Below are 16679 nucleotides of genomic sequence, written 5' to 3' on the forward strand. Positions count from 1 at the left end.
CCCATAAGGGAGAATGAATGCGTGTGCATGAGCAGTGATTGACACGCAGTTAGACACCCCCCCTGGCCCTGATTGGTGCTTCTGAACAGGGAGCGGTGGATTTTTGAAAATCGCACTACAGGCTATAGGTGGTGCCAGAGGAGCTGGATTTTTTTTTTTAATTACCTGCTTCATGTAGTTCTAATGGAACATAGGGTCAGTTTCAGCAAATATGACAGAAAGTTAGTTTTATAAGTCTTACCTACTGCACCTTTAATGCGTGTTGGCCAATAAGTCACAGGAAGTATGGAAATGCCATGCTGCAACGATTTTTTTAAAGATAGTTTTTAAATGGCAGTTTTGTTTGTTCTGCTAATATAAATAATGGTTGGAAAATGTTTTCCAATACAGCAGCTTGTCTCACATAGACAAAAAGTACAGATAAATTAAGAATGAACTAGAACATAAATATGAACTAGTCATTGGTGACAGGATATTCGGAGAGCCCAGACCATATCTATGGCCCAGACCTCCGACAAGGCCAATGGCGCATTCACGAGCTCCGCGGATAGTGCCTTTTCCCGAATTGAGAAGTCGTTCTTCAAACTTCTGTGTGTACATGAGCTTTGAGTCGTAAGGTGGAAACAACATGGACACTACAAAGAAGATGTGTTGGGTTTTATTGCTCTGAGCATTTAAACAACACGTTGATAGCTGTTTCCGACACAACCTCCTTGGCGAGGTAAAAATGCAGTTACTATCCGTAATACAAGGTTGCATACATCACACATGACTTAATTTAATGTTTATTATAGTTCAGTTTAGTTTGTTATAGTTATGAGTTTTATTTATTTGTTTAGTTTATTTCAAATACAACATTTTTATGCGTTTGTGTTTTTAGTTATTACTGATATTAATGGAATTGCCATTAAAACTTAGTGTTTAAAACTGACTTTATATTTGCTGTTTGGGTTAAGTGTTTGATAAGATTTATTTGATATTATTATTAAGTTTTCCACAAAACATTTTGGTCACAAAATATCTTAAATATCTAAATGAGTTAAAGGTGTTTATATAATGTTTGTATAAAGGTTTATATAATGTTTATTTTGAAATAACACATATACATATTATTAGATTTTCTAACTCTAAAATAATAGTATCTCCTTCAATAATCCAGTAGCAAATGGTAGCAGTAGTGTTATAAGAGGAATCAATAGTATCTGACAATTTTTAAATGCTTGTATGTGATTTGCTTGGTAAGTGAACTACAGCATTGTCCACCTTTGGATTCCAAATCAGCAAAAAGTTAATGGTAATACTCAAGGCATTTGTCCAAGGAATACCTCTGGAATGATACATCATAATAATCTGCCTGCAGCAGCTTCTAAAAATACCTCCACCATCCACCACCAGAGTAAACTTTCAAGTCTGCTTAGTTCCACTGCCTGAGTCTATTTTGAGGAGCTCTACAGGCTTAAGAACTGGTTTTGAAGCTGCATTACAAGAAGAGCTTTACGGGTTTTCCTCTGATTGATTCAAAATGTCACAGGCCCCCGTTCTGCCCCTAGGAATCCACAATCCAACAGCTGTGCCTGGGAGGCCCTGTGTGAGTGTATGTGTTAAACCTGCACAGTAGCTTACAGGAGGCATGTGACCTCCACCCTACCTCCAAATGTACTCCATCACAGGTGTCCAATGCTAAACAAGGTCCTGGCCATGCTTGGTGTGGAATCCGCTCCCCGCCCCATCTGTACAGCTTTCTGACCCATGCCTGGTCAATGAATAGAGCATGAAGCACCACACCTGCAGATGAGATCACAACAGTGTCTACATGCATATTATACAGGATGCAGGTCAAGCAGAAATAAAATAAGCTCTCACGTGTGCAGTGTAAACAGAAAAAAACGTGGTCACAATGAACACAATCAATTAACAAATCCAAAACAAGTACTATTCAGGTTGAATGGACAGAGATGAAGGCTAAATCCTACAGGCTTTGGATTGTTATCTTTAGGGGACACACTATTACAACTTTTGACCTAGACGGCTCTCAAACAATGGGAACAAGAATGCAAAGTATTTCAGTTCTAACAACAAGGGAATAGTGAATAGGGCAACCTTGATTTTCTCAAAAGCTTAGTGGCCTGTGAAGCCTCCATAATGCAACTTATGGTATGGTCACATAATAATTCCTTCTTTCAAAATTTTTTTTATATATTTACAGTGAGGAAAATAAGTATTTGAACACCCTGCTATTTTGCAAGTTCTCCCACTTAGAAATCATGGAGGGGTCTGAAATTGTCATGGTAGGTGCATGTCCACTGTGAGAGACATAATCTAAAAAAAAAATCCAGAAATCACAATATATGATTTTTTAACTATTTATTTGTTTGATACAGCTGCAAATAAGTATTTGAACACCTGTCTATCAGCTAGAATTCTGACCCTCAAAGACCTGTTAGTCTGCCTTTAAAATGTCCACCTCCACTCCATTTATTATCCTAAATTCGATGCACCTGTTTGAGGACGTTTGCTGCATAAAGACACCTGTCCACCCCATACAATCAGTAAGAATCCAACTACTAACATGGCCAAGACCAAAGAGCTGTCCAAAGACACTAGAGACAAAATTGTACACCTCCACAAGGCTGGAAAGGGCTACGGGGAAATTGCCAAGCAGCTTGGTGTAAAAAGGTCCACTGTTGGAGCAATCATTAGAAAATGGAATAAGCTAAACATGACTGTCAATCTCCCTCGGACTGGGGCTCCATGCAAGATCTCACCTCGTGGGGTCTCAATGATCCTAAGAAAGGTGAGAAATCAGCCCAGAACTACACGGGAGGAAATGGTCAATGACCTGAAAAGAGCTGGGACCACCGTTTCCAAGGTTACTGTTGTTAATACACTAAGACGTCATGGTTTGAAATCATGCATGGCACGGAAGGTTCCCCTGCTTAAACCAGCACATGTCAAGGCCCGTCTTAAGTTTGCCAATGACCATTTGGATGATCCAGAGGAGTCATGGGAGAAAGTCATGTGGTCAGATGAGACCAAAATAGAACTTTTTGGTCATAATTCCACTAACCGTGTTTGGAGGAAGAAGAATGATGAGTACCATCCCAAGAACACCATCCCTACTGTGAAGCATGGGGGTGGTAGCATCATGCTTTGGGGGTGTTTTTCTGCACATGGGAAGGGCGACTGCACTGTATTAAGGAGAGGATGACTGGGGCCATGTATTGCGAGATTTTGGGGAACAACCTCCTTCCCTCAGTTAGAGCATTGAAGATGGGTCGAGGCTGGGTCTTCCAACATGACAATGACCCGAGGCACACAGCCAGGATAACCAAGGAGTGGCTCTGTAAGAAGCATATCAAGGTTCTGGCGTGGCCTAGCCAGTCTGCAGACCTAAACCCAATAGAGAATCTTTGGAGGGAGCTCAAACTCCGTGTTTCTCAGCGACAGCCCAGAAACCTGACTGATCTAGAGAAGATCTGTGTGGAGGAGTGGGCCAAAATCCCTCCTGATGTGTGTGCAAACCTGGTGAAAAACTACAGGAAACGTTTGACCTCTGTAATTGCAAATAAAGGCTACTGTACCAAATATTAACATTGATTTTCTCAGGTGTTCAAATACTTATTTGCAGCTGTATCATACAAATAAATAGTTAGAAAATCATACATTGTGATTTCTGGATTTTTTTTCTCTCACAGTGGACATGCACCTACGATGACAATTTCAGACCCCTCCATGATTTCTAAGTGGGAGAACTTGCAAAATAGCAGGGTGTTCAAATACTTATTTTCCTCACTGTGTATATATATATATATATATATATATATATATATATATATATATATATATATATATATATATACACACATAGCCTGAGATTATTAGCTTGTAAAATGAAATGGGTGTACTGTAGAACACCTGCACTGACATGGCACTGTTTACATGAAGTGATGTATTTTGCAGTCAAGATGACAATATGGTTCAGCTTTTTGCTTCTATACAACTCAGGAGTAAACGTGCTACATTATGTTTCTGACAAGTCTTGTGATGAAGCATATCTTAAAGATAAAGCTATGCAGGCAAAATCCTATTTAGCTGCGCTGTAATGTTACCTTCTCTTTTATCTGAATGGAATGACTGTTCTTGAGGAGAAAGATGTTTCTGCTGTCATACCAATAAATGAGAGCTGCAGCAGTGACAGTTGAGGGCGATGAGCATTAGCATCGAGGCAAGGCAATCTGTAATGAGGAGAGGGTGGGGGTTCAATTCTGGAAGATTCTGCAGCAATCTTACGAGTGGACCCCATTTCATTCGTTGATTGTGGGGACTGTTTCTCTGAGCTAGCTAGGTGGGTTAGCCTTCCCTGTCAAAGCCACAACTGTGGTGGGGGCAAAAGGTTTTAGGGTGAGTTTTCTGGCCATCATTTTAGTATACATGCTTGCTTGTCACCATCAAAATCTATGGGAATGTGTATATCTCTAGATGTGTTGGTTTGACCTGACGTTGCATGCTAATAATATCTCATTGATTTTCCTTTTCATGTAACGTTAGCTAAGCTACGTAACCAGCTAACCGCCAGCCTGTTGGTTATTTAGACCAGCTAACGTTAATTAAGCTGATGATGAACCAGGCTAACGACAAAGCATCGGATATCTGGCTACTGGTAGCTATAACATAATTACCGTTACAGTTAGCTAAAGTCACGCATGCTAACTAGCTAACGCTCTACGTATTGCTGGCGTTGGCTGCACACTAGCTAACCTAGCTAGCTAAGGAGAAACAACAGTAGCTAGATCACTAGCTACTAGCTAGCATGAATACATGCTAACGTTAGCTTGCAAGCTAAGTGTCAGCACGTGTAACGTTATTGGATGCCACAGAGATGTAGCACTAGCAGTCAGTCCTAACGTCAACTACCAGTGCTATTTCCACCTCTTAAAATATCCAAATAGTCATAAGGTCTTTAGCGTTTCATGCGACCTAAAACAGTACAACGCAGTTATTGATACCATTTCTTTTGCCAACATGAAATGGCTTGGAAGTTAACGTTATATCCAACAATCTTGCCTGAAAGCGGTCATAGCGACATTCAGCTAACGTTAATTAACGTCGTTTCTAGCCAACATCAACATCGGCATATCTTTGTTTGGTGCTAGCTAAGTATGAACCACCCTGTGCACACAAGTCATCTCATCATCAATACGAGATGAAAAAAAAGGAGTAGGATACACTCTAAAATGTGTTTATTACAGAGCCAATGCCTGGAATAGACTGATACCTCCTCCCCTCTGCAAAGATGTCAAGTAAGGATCGGGAAGGGTTTTAGCTAGTTGTGATATAAAGCTCTCTTTGTAAGTGATGCATGTTCAGATACATCCGACCTGCTGTTTCCATAAATCCATGTTAAGTGATACCATAATGAAATAAAGTAATTTTATTTAAGAAATCACTGGAACATAATGAGGATTAACTCAGAATTAAGTTGGAGCATTAGAAATAATACTGGTTTCATTTGGACCTTTTCTTTCACAACAGAGAGACCATCCTATGCCCCTCCCCCTCCCCCTGCCCCTACAACTGTAAGTATTCCTAACCATAGACTGTATTTAAAGACACCAAATATTATTTAGGTATCACAAGTTGAGCTTATGTTGCTGTTTGGAGACTTCATTTTCGTACATGCTATTAGTACACGATTAAAAAAAAAAAATAAATAATATATATATATATATATATATATATATATATATATATATATATATATATATATATATATATATATGATAAGAGATCATCTTTTTTTTGTTGAATCCACAACCCCTTTCAGTGGCACAGACTGATGTGCTGATACACCACTGCTTCTGAATTTCCTTATAGCCTCAGCATGAATGCAAGTTTTTTTAATTTGCATTTTACCGGCTTTTTTCATTGGTTTCTTTAATTTGTTTTGTCTTGGGGTTTTCCCTCTCCTTTTATGTCATTTCTCATTCATATTTCTGTCTCATTTATTTCCATCAGCAAATGCCCAACACTGCCGGGTTTGTGGGGTACAACCCATACAGCCATCTGGCCTACAACAACTACAGACTGGGAGGGAGCCAAAGCAGCAACAGTCGGGTAACGGTATGAATATTAACATAGAGAAAACGACGGGGACTAAAAATGTTAGGCAGGCCCAAGTGGAGAAATTAAAATCTCTAACAGCTCACTTTTACAGTTCAGGTTTTAAACGATAATCAGCTTGCTTAGTCAAAGAAAGACACTGCAGAAACCTCTGTGCATCTTTGGAGCTTTTCACAAGGTCAACCTTTGCTTTGTTCAGAGCATGAGATTAGATATACAGTATTTGTCCAAAGAGTGGATGCTGCAGAATAGTCAGTATGAGAAGCCTAACTCATTCCATCACTGAGAATGAATCTGAAATGCGTGTCCCTCCAAACTCCCTCTGCGGTCTCCATCACAGTGCAGGCTGGCTAAGAGTGTGTATTTAAATTCCACCTGCCTTTCTAAGTCTGCATTTCTGACAGCCATATAAAGTAACCCATGCCATCAGTGTTGCCATGGTATTACAGACCTGCTGCATGACTCTGGCTGCTGAACAGTAATTTAGTCGCTGCATGCAAGCTGTGGTTGGCTGACTCTGGTAATGGCAATATGGGCAAATCTCAGCTTAAGTGAGCTTTTTTGTATTTTTGTCACAGTCAGCGCTATTCCATTGTACTCTGTGGGGTTCCTGACTTGTGCATGGCCTCAAACTGTCATTAATTAAATCAAGTTAATTGAAGTGATAAGAAATTACTTTGATGCATCTTGTATTTGATTTTAAGTCACATTTTTTAACAGTTTCATGTCAAATTACATAACCATGCACCTGCATGTAATTTCATAAGCTGTACTCAGCCTAGCAAGAGTGTTTAAATGGTTGCCTGAGAACTCCACAGCAACCGTGCCTTAAGGTGACTTTTTCCTTTCTTTACCAGAATTCCTCTGGAATAAATATCCCAAAGCCACCCAAGCCACCTGATAAGCCATTGATGCCATATATGAGATATAGTCGTAAGGTAAGTACACAGTGTGTGACTGCTGCCTTTTGCATCATCATGTGCTCTGTTGGAAGAAAGGGATGCTTTGCTTTTAAGATATTCCATCAGCTCAGAGGAAGTAAGACATGCATTTTGCTTCAGACACTAATAGTTGTTTATCAAGGTAGGTGTGAAGCCAAATCAAGCCAGGTCTTAGCTAGGACTGTCCACATCACACAGTGGGATTTATCACCATGGAGATGAAGTTTAAAGCACACGGCCTCCTCTGGTTTGTGACCTCTCTGCAAAGAGATAACCATTTATAGCCCCTCCAACCCAACCCCACACCCATGTCTGGTTCTCATCACCAGGTTTGGGATCAAGTAAAAGCCTCCAATCCTGATCTGAAGCTATGGGAAATTGGGAAGATAATCGGTGGCATGTGGAGGGACCTCACTGATGAGGAGAAACAGGATTATTTGAATGACTACGAAGCAGAGAAGGTTGGTTGTTTTACAAGGGGTGTTTATGGGGGTTTTCTGATGGGTGACCAGTAGATGTGTCTCCAACTGTTGTGGGTCCCTCCTGTCATCGTTCCTGCCTTTCTAACAGTCCTCTTTCCTTATTATGTAGTAGTTGATAGAAACAAGGGCCCGTGTTGTGTCTGCTTGTCATCTCAGTTTCCTCGTCATTCCTGTCATCTCTTCAACCGTAGATTGAGTATAATGAGAGCATGAAGGCCTATCACAACTCGCCAGCCTACCTGGCTTACGTCAGTGCAAAAAGCCGAGCCGAGGCAGCTCTGGAAGAGGAGAGCCGCCAAAGGCAGTCCAGACTGGACAAGGGCGAGCCCTACATGAGCATTCAGCCAGCGGAGGATCCAGATGGTAAGGCTACTAGGCTCCCTGTGACAGAGCTGTAATTACTGTAGCACGACAACACAGAGCTACCAGGCCCCCCCCCCCCCCCCCTCACACACACACACACACACACACACACACACTGCTTCTAAGCTGCAAAATGGAACAACATTTCTCTTTGTTTTGCACAACTGTTTACATTTTGTAATATTCTTGGCATTGGTTTAGACATAATTGCAAAATTAACATTCCTTTCTCTGTTGTTTTAAAGACTGACGCGCAGACATGTTAGATACACAAGCCAGAAGAAGACGTTTGAGTTACACCCACCTCAAGGAAATGATGCCTGTCTGGGGTCCGGCTAGGTTACAGTGGAAGATAATGATGTACAGGAAAACTACAGATAAAACCAATTGCTATTTAGAAACACCCCAGACCATAAAAATGTCAGAGCTGGTATCCCAGTGGGTTCTGTTCTCCACAGACTGCACGCACGTCAATGATTAAATAAGATTTAGCTCTTTGGGTGGCTAAATACTCAGAGATTGTGCTATATTAATAAATACAGTCTTAAAGACATTCTACTCTAAGCTGCTGCCATATACCGGTTTCATCAAAACATCAGAAGAACAAAAATCAGAGATGACGTGCCTGTTAGACACATAAAATCAAAAGATAGATGTTGCGGCTGTAAGCAGTCCAACAAAGTGCTGCCGCGAGGGACTAAACACTGAGAGATGCATAAACACACTGTGACGCGCTCGAGATTGTATTGCAATGATTTATTCCTCCACACGTAAAATACAACTAGCACTGCAGTTACCAAATGTAAGGTTACTTTATGAGTCAAAATAAGTGCGTTAGTGCGGCGGTCAACAGAAAGTGTTCGCTCCCAGGCTCACCCCCTCTCTGTCAAAGCCCAAAAAACCCAGGTGAACAGGTGAAGCAAACAAATATACTGTTATCACTTCCGCTCAAACCACGATGAAAACGCCCACCACCTACAATATAAGTGCACAATATAATAATCAATGAATAATATAAATGAGATCATAAACAACATACAGTATGTGGCTCCTACAATAGATTTATCATGCACGTGAGAAGTCTGCATTATGGTTACTTTCAGCAGAAGAACTAACCAGCAAAACTAAATTAGCTATATTTGTCATGGTTGTAATTTAATCGGGACAATATTTGGCGTTCAGGAGGTGCCATGTTGTACTTCAAAATCTGTCTTGCAAAATAATCTGAAACAAGATTAATCACTCAGTTAGGGCTGCACCATTTGGAGAAAAAGTCATATTGCGATTGCGATTTACAATACTTTGCGATATAATGTTATCATGAGTTTACTTTATCGATTATCGAGGCAAATGCAGAAAATAAGCTACAAAAATTTTGATATGTGTATTTTTTAACTTGAACATAGTCAAACGAGCATTAGAAGAAATACACAAACACAAATGTGCAATACTGTGCAAAACTTAATATTTTAGAAAATTAAATAACAAAAATACAAATTCTTATTAAATTAATACATTTTGTATGCCCTTATAAACGATGATATTCTAGATGGGTGTAATACAAGAACTCATGATTAAGTTACAAAATATACTTTGTACAACCTCGGTTGTCTGCATACTCTGAACCCCTCTACACTTCTGACACTAGGGCTCATATTATGCTCATTTTCAGGTTCATAAATTGTATTTAGAGGTTGTACCAGAATAGGTTTATGTGAAAACACCATATTTTTGTTGTACTGCTGCAGCTCCTCTTTTCACCCTGTGTGTTGAGCTCTCTGTTTTAGCTACAGAGTGAGGCCTCACACTTCTGTTCCATCTTTGTTGGGAGTCACACATGTGCAGTAGCTAGGTAAGGACTACTAGCCAGTCAGAAGCAGAGTATGAGGGCGTGCCATGCTAGCAGCTAGGCGAGCATTATAACGTGTGTTACAAAGTGAGGCACGTTTGTCTCTGAAGTAAAGGCTGGACTACAATAGAGCTGTTTGGAGCAGTTTGTGAACATTGTTTTCTGTTGGAGATGGTAAGTCCCTTTGGGGTGGACTTTGGGCTTTTTCACTTTGTAAACCTATAACATGCACAGTAAAATATATAACGCAATAAAGAAAAGGGAAAAAGCCAAAAAGCATAATATGAGCAGTTTAGTACATCCATGGGGTAGCATAATTCAGAGGGCTGATTCAACATAGATTCAACACAGAACCATAAATCGGGCATTAGTAAGAGCGAGAACGACAGGCGAGGAGAGCGACCGTGAGCGGTGTCGGAGTAGAGTAGCGGCTGTGTGAGGGAAAAGCGATGTAAGACGATGTAAAGTGAGTTAACAGAGAACACCAAGCTTCTTAAGACACGGCGGCTTCAGCTGTTGTTAATACTGTCGGTAAAGTGAAGGCTGTTACAACGTGGAGTGCACACAGAGTGTCACGCACACAGCACACCTTTTTTTTTTTTTTTTAGGATACTCAAATCGCACAGAGTGACATCACGATTGCGATTAGATGACTCGTGCAGCCCTACTCAGAGTGCAGTGTTGTTGTAAAATGTGAAAAATTGCAAGTCCCACGGATTAGTTAAGACTGAATTCTACTGAATTTGTGATCAGAAGAGGAGCTTACTTCTCACACACACAAGCTTCAGAATGTATTACCTCCCCTGACTGTTTCCTGTTGTGGTGTTAGACCAACTACTTAAGCACCTTTGAAACTCTCAGCATGGCAGATGAGATTCATTTCTGCTCTCTGGAAAGTTTCAAGGGTGCACACATGGTTTGCACAGCAGCGACAAGTTTAGGTGATGAGAGCTCTTGTTGCATCACAGAGAGGTTTAGCAAGTCAAAAAGGAGTGCCTCGTATATGGTAGTGTTGAACTGTTGGCAAATGGAAATATAAAAGGGGAACCAATTGGTAAATAAATATAATGCAGATTGAGCTACAATATACAGGTAATCCAGCTACTGTATATAGTTACCTAAAAACGGCTAACTGATTTTTAAAATCCAATATATAGATTGGTCTGTTCATTCCTTTTAAATGTCCAAATTATCAATAAAAGGAATTTCTGTGCAATCAAATATCAGTTAATACTTTCATGATCTTATAGATCCTCTGTAACATTATTATTAGTTATTACATCTGAATCTACCAAACAAGCCTCAAGTGTTTCCATAACAACAACAACAACGCTGTTGGTGAAGAACGTTTTCAACGCTGTAATTTACAGAACTTGTACTTAAAAAGTAACACGTGATTTTTTTTTTTTTTTACACAATGTTCTCCTGGATTGGGTCTATACTTCTATTGGAAATCTAAGTGATTTGAGGATAGTGTTACACATATACAGTGCTCTCCATACATCCTAATAAAGCCTGAGCAAAGAAGAATGGGAGGCCATTGTCAAATATAAATATACCAAAACGAACACAAATACAGCCAGATCTAAAGCTGTAATCACTGCCAAATATGCTTGTACTTTAGTTCTTTATTTTATTGTGAATGCATTTAAAAAGAAAAAGAAAAAAGAGAATCCATCTGGACATACTTTTGTGTCACTGCAGTGTGGGAAAAGTACCTAGGGATGATTATTGTCTTAAATGTCTTTATCTTCTTGCACTATGATCCTGTATTTAAATGGCAATGGAGTATACATTGAAGACAAAGAAGAATATTTGCTGACAAATTGCAGACTACACCTTGTCCACTTACACTTATTAAGTATTATAATTAGTTATAATTAACCGCTTGTCCCATTCACGTAACAGTAACAGCTCTGCTTTGGTTAAGGATGTATATTGACATAATGGCCTATACTTAACTCCAACTCTGTAAGTATTGAGCAGTATCCTCATGTTTATAGTGTTTTGATACAGCAGTATTTGCATAATTTTGGTTTGTATGACGTGTGCCGTAGTTTGCTGAAGCCTCTCATACTTGTGGATGGTGAGTGTGGAACACATCTGTTTCTTTGTCTTTTGACAGGTGCAAGAAAATCTATTTCTAGGACAGTCGAATCAACTCCGATGTTTTTTTTTTTTATGTCTTCAGATTACGACGACGGGTTTTCTATGAAGCACTCAGCTGCAGCTCGTTTCCAACGCAACCACCGTCTGATCAGCGAGATCCTCAGTGAGAGCGTGGTCCCAGACGTGCGGTCAGTTGTTACCACGGCTCGCATGCAGGTCCTCAAACGCCAGGTCCAGTCTTTGATGGTACACCAGGTATGATCAAGTTGTGGCCTTCTAATCTTCACACAGTGATGGCATTTAGCAGACGGCTTTGTTTTTTTATGAGTTAATGATGTAATTACCAGGGTGCGATTTGTGAAAAGAGCAAAAGAAAGAATGAAATCCCCCTGCCAATACCATGGATAGTGCCACTCGGCCAGGGATGCCAAATTGAAATAGCACAACGTGGTGTCAACATAAAACACAGCGCTTTCAAGCCCGAGAGCGGAGTTCACTTCACGGTGAAAACAAAATACTTTCACCCAGGAAACGCTCGTCCGTTCCTCGGGAGTGTTTCAATCCCCAACTGGTGCCGTCAGACACCGCCTACCAAGAGTCTGGGTCTGTCCGAGGTTTCTTCCTAACAAAAAAGGGAGTTTTTCCTTGCCACTGTCGCAATAGCTACTGCTAATGCTTGCTCTTGAGGCAACCACTGTAATAGTTGGGGCTTCGTAAACTACAGAGTTTGGTCTAGACCTACTCTATCTGTAAAGTGTCTCGAGATAACTCTTGTTATGATTTGATACTATAAATAAAATTGAATTGAATTGAATTAATCCAAACCACCATCTTTTTCCTAAACTTAACCAGTCCTTTTGATGCATAAACTTAACTGTCATCGTCGCGTAACGTTCACTTATTCTGGCTAAACTCCACCACAGCCCCTGAAAGGAGCATCATCTGGCGGTGCCTGTAGCCGGCTCACAGTCACCTATTGGCGGCTAAACAACTGCCGCTGGTAGCCGGCGTCCCTGAGCTCTGTAGCGGCTAAATACAACCAGCAACTGCTACGACTATCACACTATAGACTGTTCATTGTTGGTTGCTGTACGTTACAGCCCTTTACTTTCTACTTTAGGTATAGAATACAATGGTCTATTGGTGAAGTAGCGTTGATCACTTTGAGGTGGGGATACCTTTTGTCCCCACCAGGGATATAAATAATTCAGCAGAGGCAGGGATATGTAGACCAGAATGGGGGAAATCCCACGCATCCCCCGGGGAAAATCGCACCCTGGTAATAACCGTGGTGCCTGTGTGTCTTGTGTCACAGAGAAAGTTAGAGGCAGAGTTGCTTCAGATTGAAGACCGCCACCAGGATAAGAAAAGAAAATTCATCGAAGCCACAGAGTCCTTCACTAATGAGCTCAAAAGGGTACGCCGTCTTTTACATCGAGCTTGGTCGTCGCTTACTCGCACGCAAGCTTCATTATGCATGTTTATCTGTACAATGTGCAGCTCTGGTTAGGTGCCAGTCTACGTCCGCCTTACAGCCACCAGCTGCTGCTAACTCCTCTCACATGTTCTGGCAATCATAGAGCTGTCACCGTTTACAATTTGTACCACCCATAACAACTTTTGTTTTGAAATGAGATGCAGCACTGTGCAGTTCAATGCACTGTCCACTGTTCACAACAGGCGGCGCCATTTATCCTTTACAGAGCTTCTCACAGCATCCATTCACTGGCTGAGAAGTAGCATTTTCAAGACTGAACATGTTGTTGTAGTTGAGCAGAACTCATTCAGTTACATTAAGTAAGTTGTTCCTTTGTGCCCAACCTGCACATGCATGTTCAACCAATACTGAACTTTGTATAGTGAAAAAATATTATTCTAATGAGCACGCTCAGTACACTCGAGTGCAGCAATTATTTTCACCTTCCTACATTAATTTCTCCATTACTGTACTTTAAAGCTGTGCTGTATGAAGGTGGAAGTGGACATGGAGAAGATTTCTGCAGAGATTGCTGCAGCAGAAGAGGCAGCCCGCAAACGGATGGCAGACCGTGACAAGGATGCAGGAGACAGAGGTGCAAGAGAGGCTCCCACCTGTGTCTTAGCAGAAGAAGAGAAACACATTTGTGCAACACATGGCAACAAGTCCCAGCAAAATTCTCTAAGTGAAAGTAGCAACAAAGAAGGCGAGGATGCAGAATCCAACACCCCAGATACACCAGGTGGGCCACACTGGCCTTTATTTACAGCTTTGGTGCTATCTGGCTCTCTTGCAGGGTTTCATGTTTTTTAAATGGGGACCTATTATGCTCATTTTCAGGTTCTTGTATTCTACTAGAACATGTTTACGTGCTTTAATGTTCAAAAAACACTTTATTTTTCTCATACTGCCCAACATGGCTGCTGTAGCTGTATTCACCCTCTATATGAGAGGCTCTGCTGGAGCGCCTGTCTCTTTAAGCCCCCCTCCTGATAAAGCCCAGTCTGCTCTGATTGGTCAGCGTTTCCGAGTCTTCCCCATCTGTGATCTCGCCATTTCTGTAACGTATAGTATTAGTATAGCGGCACTTTCTACCATTTGAAAAATCCCCAATAAAAGATTTTGACCAAAATCACACAACCGGACATGTTCCAGTAGTAATGCGACCAGAAATTGGGGAGTAATCTGCAACCAAGTTTACAGGTTTCCCCTGACATTAGCATGTAGCAGTGTATGTAAAATGTAAACACTGCAGTAACATGCCTGGAGCACATGACCATATAAAGAAAGGAGTCACAAGCTGATGTCAGTTCAAGCCAAGAGTAGAAAAAAAATGGTTGGAAATGGAGCATTCAGAGCGGTCTGGAATCTGAGGTTTTGTTAACAGGGATTACTTACTAAATAAGGAAATGCATAATAGTTCCCTTTTAACATCATGTTATTTTCTTGTTTCTTTGACTCAGGGAAGCCGAAAGCCTCAGAGGAGCTTGAGGCTCATCCAGGCAGTGAGGAGGGGGTGTCAGAGGACAAGGAGAGCGTCCCAGAGGGAGCCATGGAGGAGGGAACCAGTGACAGTAACACAGGCTCAGAGACCACCTCTGCTCAGACAGAAGATGCCCCGACTAGTGAGCCATCAGAGGGGCTCAGCAGGGCGAGAGCGGCCCACTAAGCCCAACACGTGACTGTCTGTGAACTGTAAGGCTGCCATTATGTCTGTTGGCCTCCGATATCACGCTCTGATAACATATATTGCACAGTATCATCTCAGTTTGTCAAAGCATACGAAAAATGTTCAGATGGGCTTAATGTTTAACAAGCCTGAGGCAAAGATGATGTTTTAGTTGAGTTTGGAAACACCGAGGCTCACAGACATACTCTGATTACAAGTAAATGAAAAATGTAAAGCACTTGAAGCCGACAAAGCAATGGTCCAGTCTAAAATCAATGGCTGCTAAGTGCGCCACAAAAGCCCACATGAAAGCACTATATTTCCTCCACAGGCCTCATTGCCATTTGGAAGAACACATACATACAAGCACTCTTCAGAACATATTGATACATATCTCTAGCACCCTTTCTGGCAGATCCCAGATCGCCGCAAATGAAGACTGGCTTATGAAAAAAGCCGTCACATTAAACAAACATTGTTCAGTGTTATATTTAACTTTGTTCTTTGTATTGTGGTGTCCTTGTTGCTTTTATTGTTATTTTTGCATGTTGCAATTTTAAAAAAATAAGTTGGCATACTTGTGAAGAGTGGAGCTGGTTGACCATCTCCTTGGCAGGAGAATATTTGTTTACTCTCTGTATCAGTATTACAGTGACAGTATTGTCTCAGGAGTTTGTAGTCATTAGTAGTAGTTATTTTTGTTATTTATTATCAGCCGTTTAATTATACTTGTGTATTGGTTGTCCCAGTCTATTCATAAGTATATCACATGATCATCAATGCTGTACAATGCTCGACTACCAGTGTTCTCAAGTTTGCTAGCTGTCAATCAAATCAAAAGCAGTATGCTTAGAACATTTGTGTTATGATCAATATTGCAATTTTCCCGCAGAAAACTTTTAAATGTACCGTAAATGTGTACACAGTGTAACGAGGTTTGCTTAAACATGGATTTTCATGTCGTGAAACAGCTTGAAGAACAGTCATGCACATGCAGTCTTAATGAATTTCCTTTTGCATATTTATACCAATAAACTTTTCTACTCTGACCAAATTCTCACTTCAATTGTTTTCCAAAAACAGATGCAAGGAGACTCTTTTAGTATTTTAGAAGATATTTTAGTATACGTGTATGTAAATGTACATTTAAAGTACAAACATGCATAATGTTAAATGCATCAAAGTGATTTTAACAGTATATTGCAAATCTGTATTTGATAACATTACTGTAAGCAGTCATTTGCATAAATGATCAGAGTACGCACAAGTGCGTTGTATACAGGTAAGCATAGGCATACTTACATACAGTGTGTGCTTGCATAGAACAATTTGTCCTTTGCACAGTATAGGTAAGGGAAGTGGGTAAGATGAGAGGGAATGGTTCTGATTTCCTGTTTTCAGTACAGAATAAGCAATCCAGAGTTCAGTTGTGCTTGTGACAAAATTCAGCCTCCCTGTCTAAGAAACCTAGACCTGACAGGAGATTTAAGAGTCATGTGTGATGTTTTCTATGGTTCCAGCCTCTCATAAAGATGTGAAGATAAGATTTCACAGTGCTATTATTTTTTGTGTGAACGATGTCCCCCTGCATTGCAACTTTTGTTCCATGCGGTTAGCACTGCCTCAAGTGAAAGCTAGAAGCCACAACCGCAGAGATACAGGTGTGCAGA

General features: G+C 40.7%; 2 protein-coding genes across 17 annotated transcripts in view; one reads left to right on the forward strand and one right to left on the reverse strand.

The window, feature by feature from the left end:
• Positions 1–16679, reverse strand: part of LOC116039585 (zinc finger protein Aiolos-like) — a 67587-nt gene that overhangs the window by 33076 nt on the left and 17832 nt on the right. For 2 of the 9 annotated variants that reach the window (XM_036000683.1, XM_036000682.1), the window contains exons 1-2: positions 4171–4377; positions 1649–1753 (exon numbers count right to left, since the gene is read on the reverse strand). The exons of 4 other annotated variants lie outside the window; for them this stretch is intronic. In XM_036000683.1, the coding sequence (XP_035856576.1) occupies positions 1649–1753; positions 4171–4308 (243 nt within the window). In that variant the 5' untranslated portion in view covers positions 4309–4377. Of the gene's footprint in view, positions 1–1648; positions 1754–4170; positions 4415–16679 lie in introns of those variants that run through there. 3 more of the 9 variants (XM_031284476.2, XM_036000691.1, XM_036000689.1) reach the window with 3 other exon arrangements.
• Positions 4155–15566, forward strand: LOC116039587 (SWI/SNF-related matrix-associated actin-dependent regulator of chromatin subfamily E member 1). Of its 8 annotated transcripts, XR_004897147.1 has the most exons (12): positions 4155–4401; positions 5250–5300; positions 5533–5576; positions 6016–6120; positions 6978–7058; positions 7391–7522; positions 7735–7906; positions 11946–12118; positions 13179–13280; positions 13821–14082; positions 14804–15186; positions 15217–15566. XR_004897147.1 is itself a non-coding variant. In XM_031284479.2 (11 exons), exons 2-11 carry the CDS (start codon positions 5294–5296, stop codon positions 15007–15009), a joined length of 1284 nt encoding a protein of 427 aa, XP_031140339.1. In that variant the 5' UTR covers positions 4155–4401; positions 5250–5293; the 3' UTR covers positions 15010–15566. The 8 variants fall into 8 exon arrangements, 7 of the variants coding, with proteins under 7 accessions (XP_031140339.1, XP_031140347.1, XP_031140341.1 ...); XM_031284479.2 differs by having other exon boundaries at positions 14804–15566; XM_031284487.2 differs by having other exon boundaries at positions 13821–13935; positions 14804–15566.

Source organism: Sander lucioperca, chromosome 4 (assembly GCF_008315115.2).
Source record: "Sander lucioperca isolate FBNREF2018 chromosome 4, SLUC_FBN_1.2, whole genome shotgun sequence".
Classification (NCBI taxonomy): Eukaryota; Metazoa; Chordata; class Actinopteri; order Perciformes; family Percidae; genus Sander; species Sander lucioperca.

What these genes read in the sequence shown, in the direction of transcription:
- LOC116039587 (XM_031284479.2), top strand. An exon ending in GCAGCAACAGTCGGGTAACG is followed by an intron (nt 6,121 to 6,977) that starts GTATGAATATTA and finishes TTTCTTTACCAG; the next exon opens with AATTCCTCTGGAATAAATAT. An exon ending in ATATGAGATATAGTCGTAAG is followed by an intron (nt 7,059 to 7,390) that starts GTAAGTACACAG and finishes TCTCATCACCAG; the next exon opens with GTTTGGGATCAAGTAAAAGC.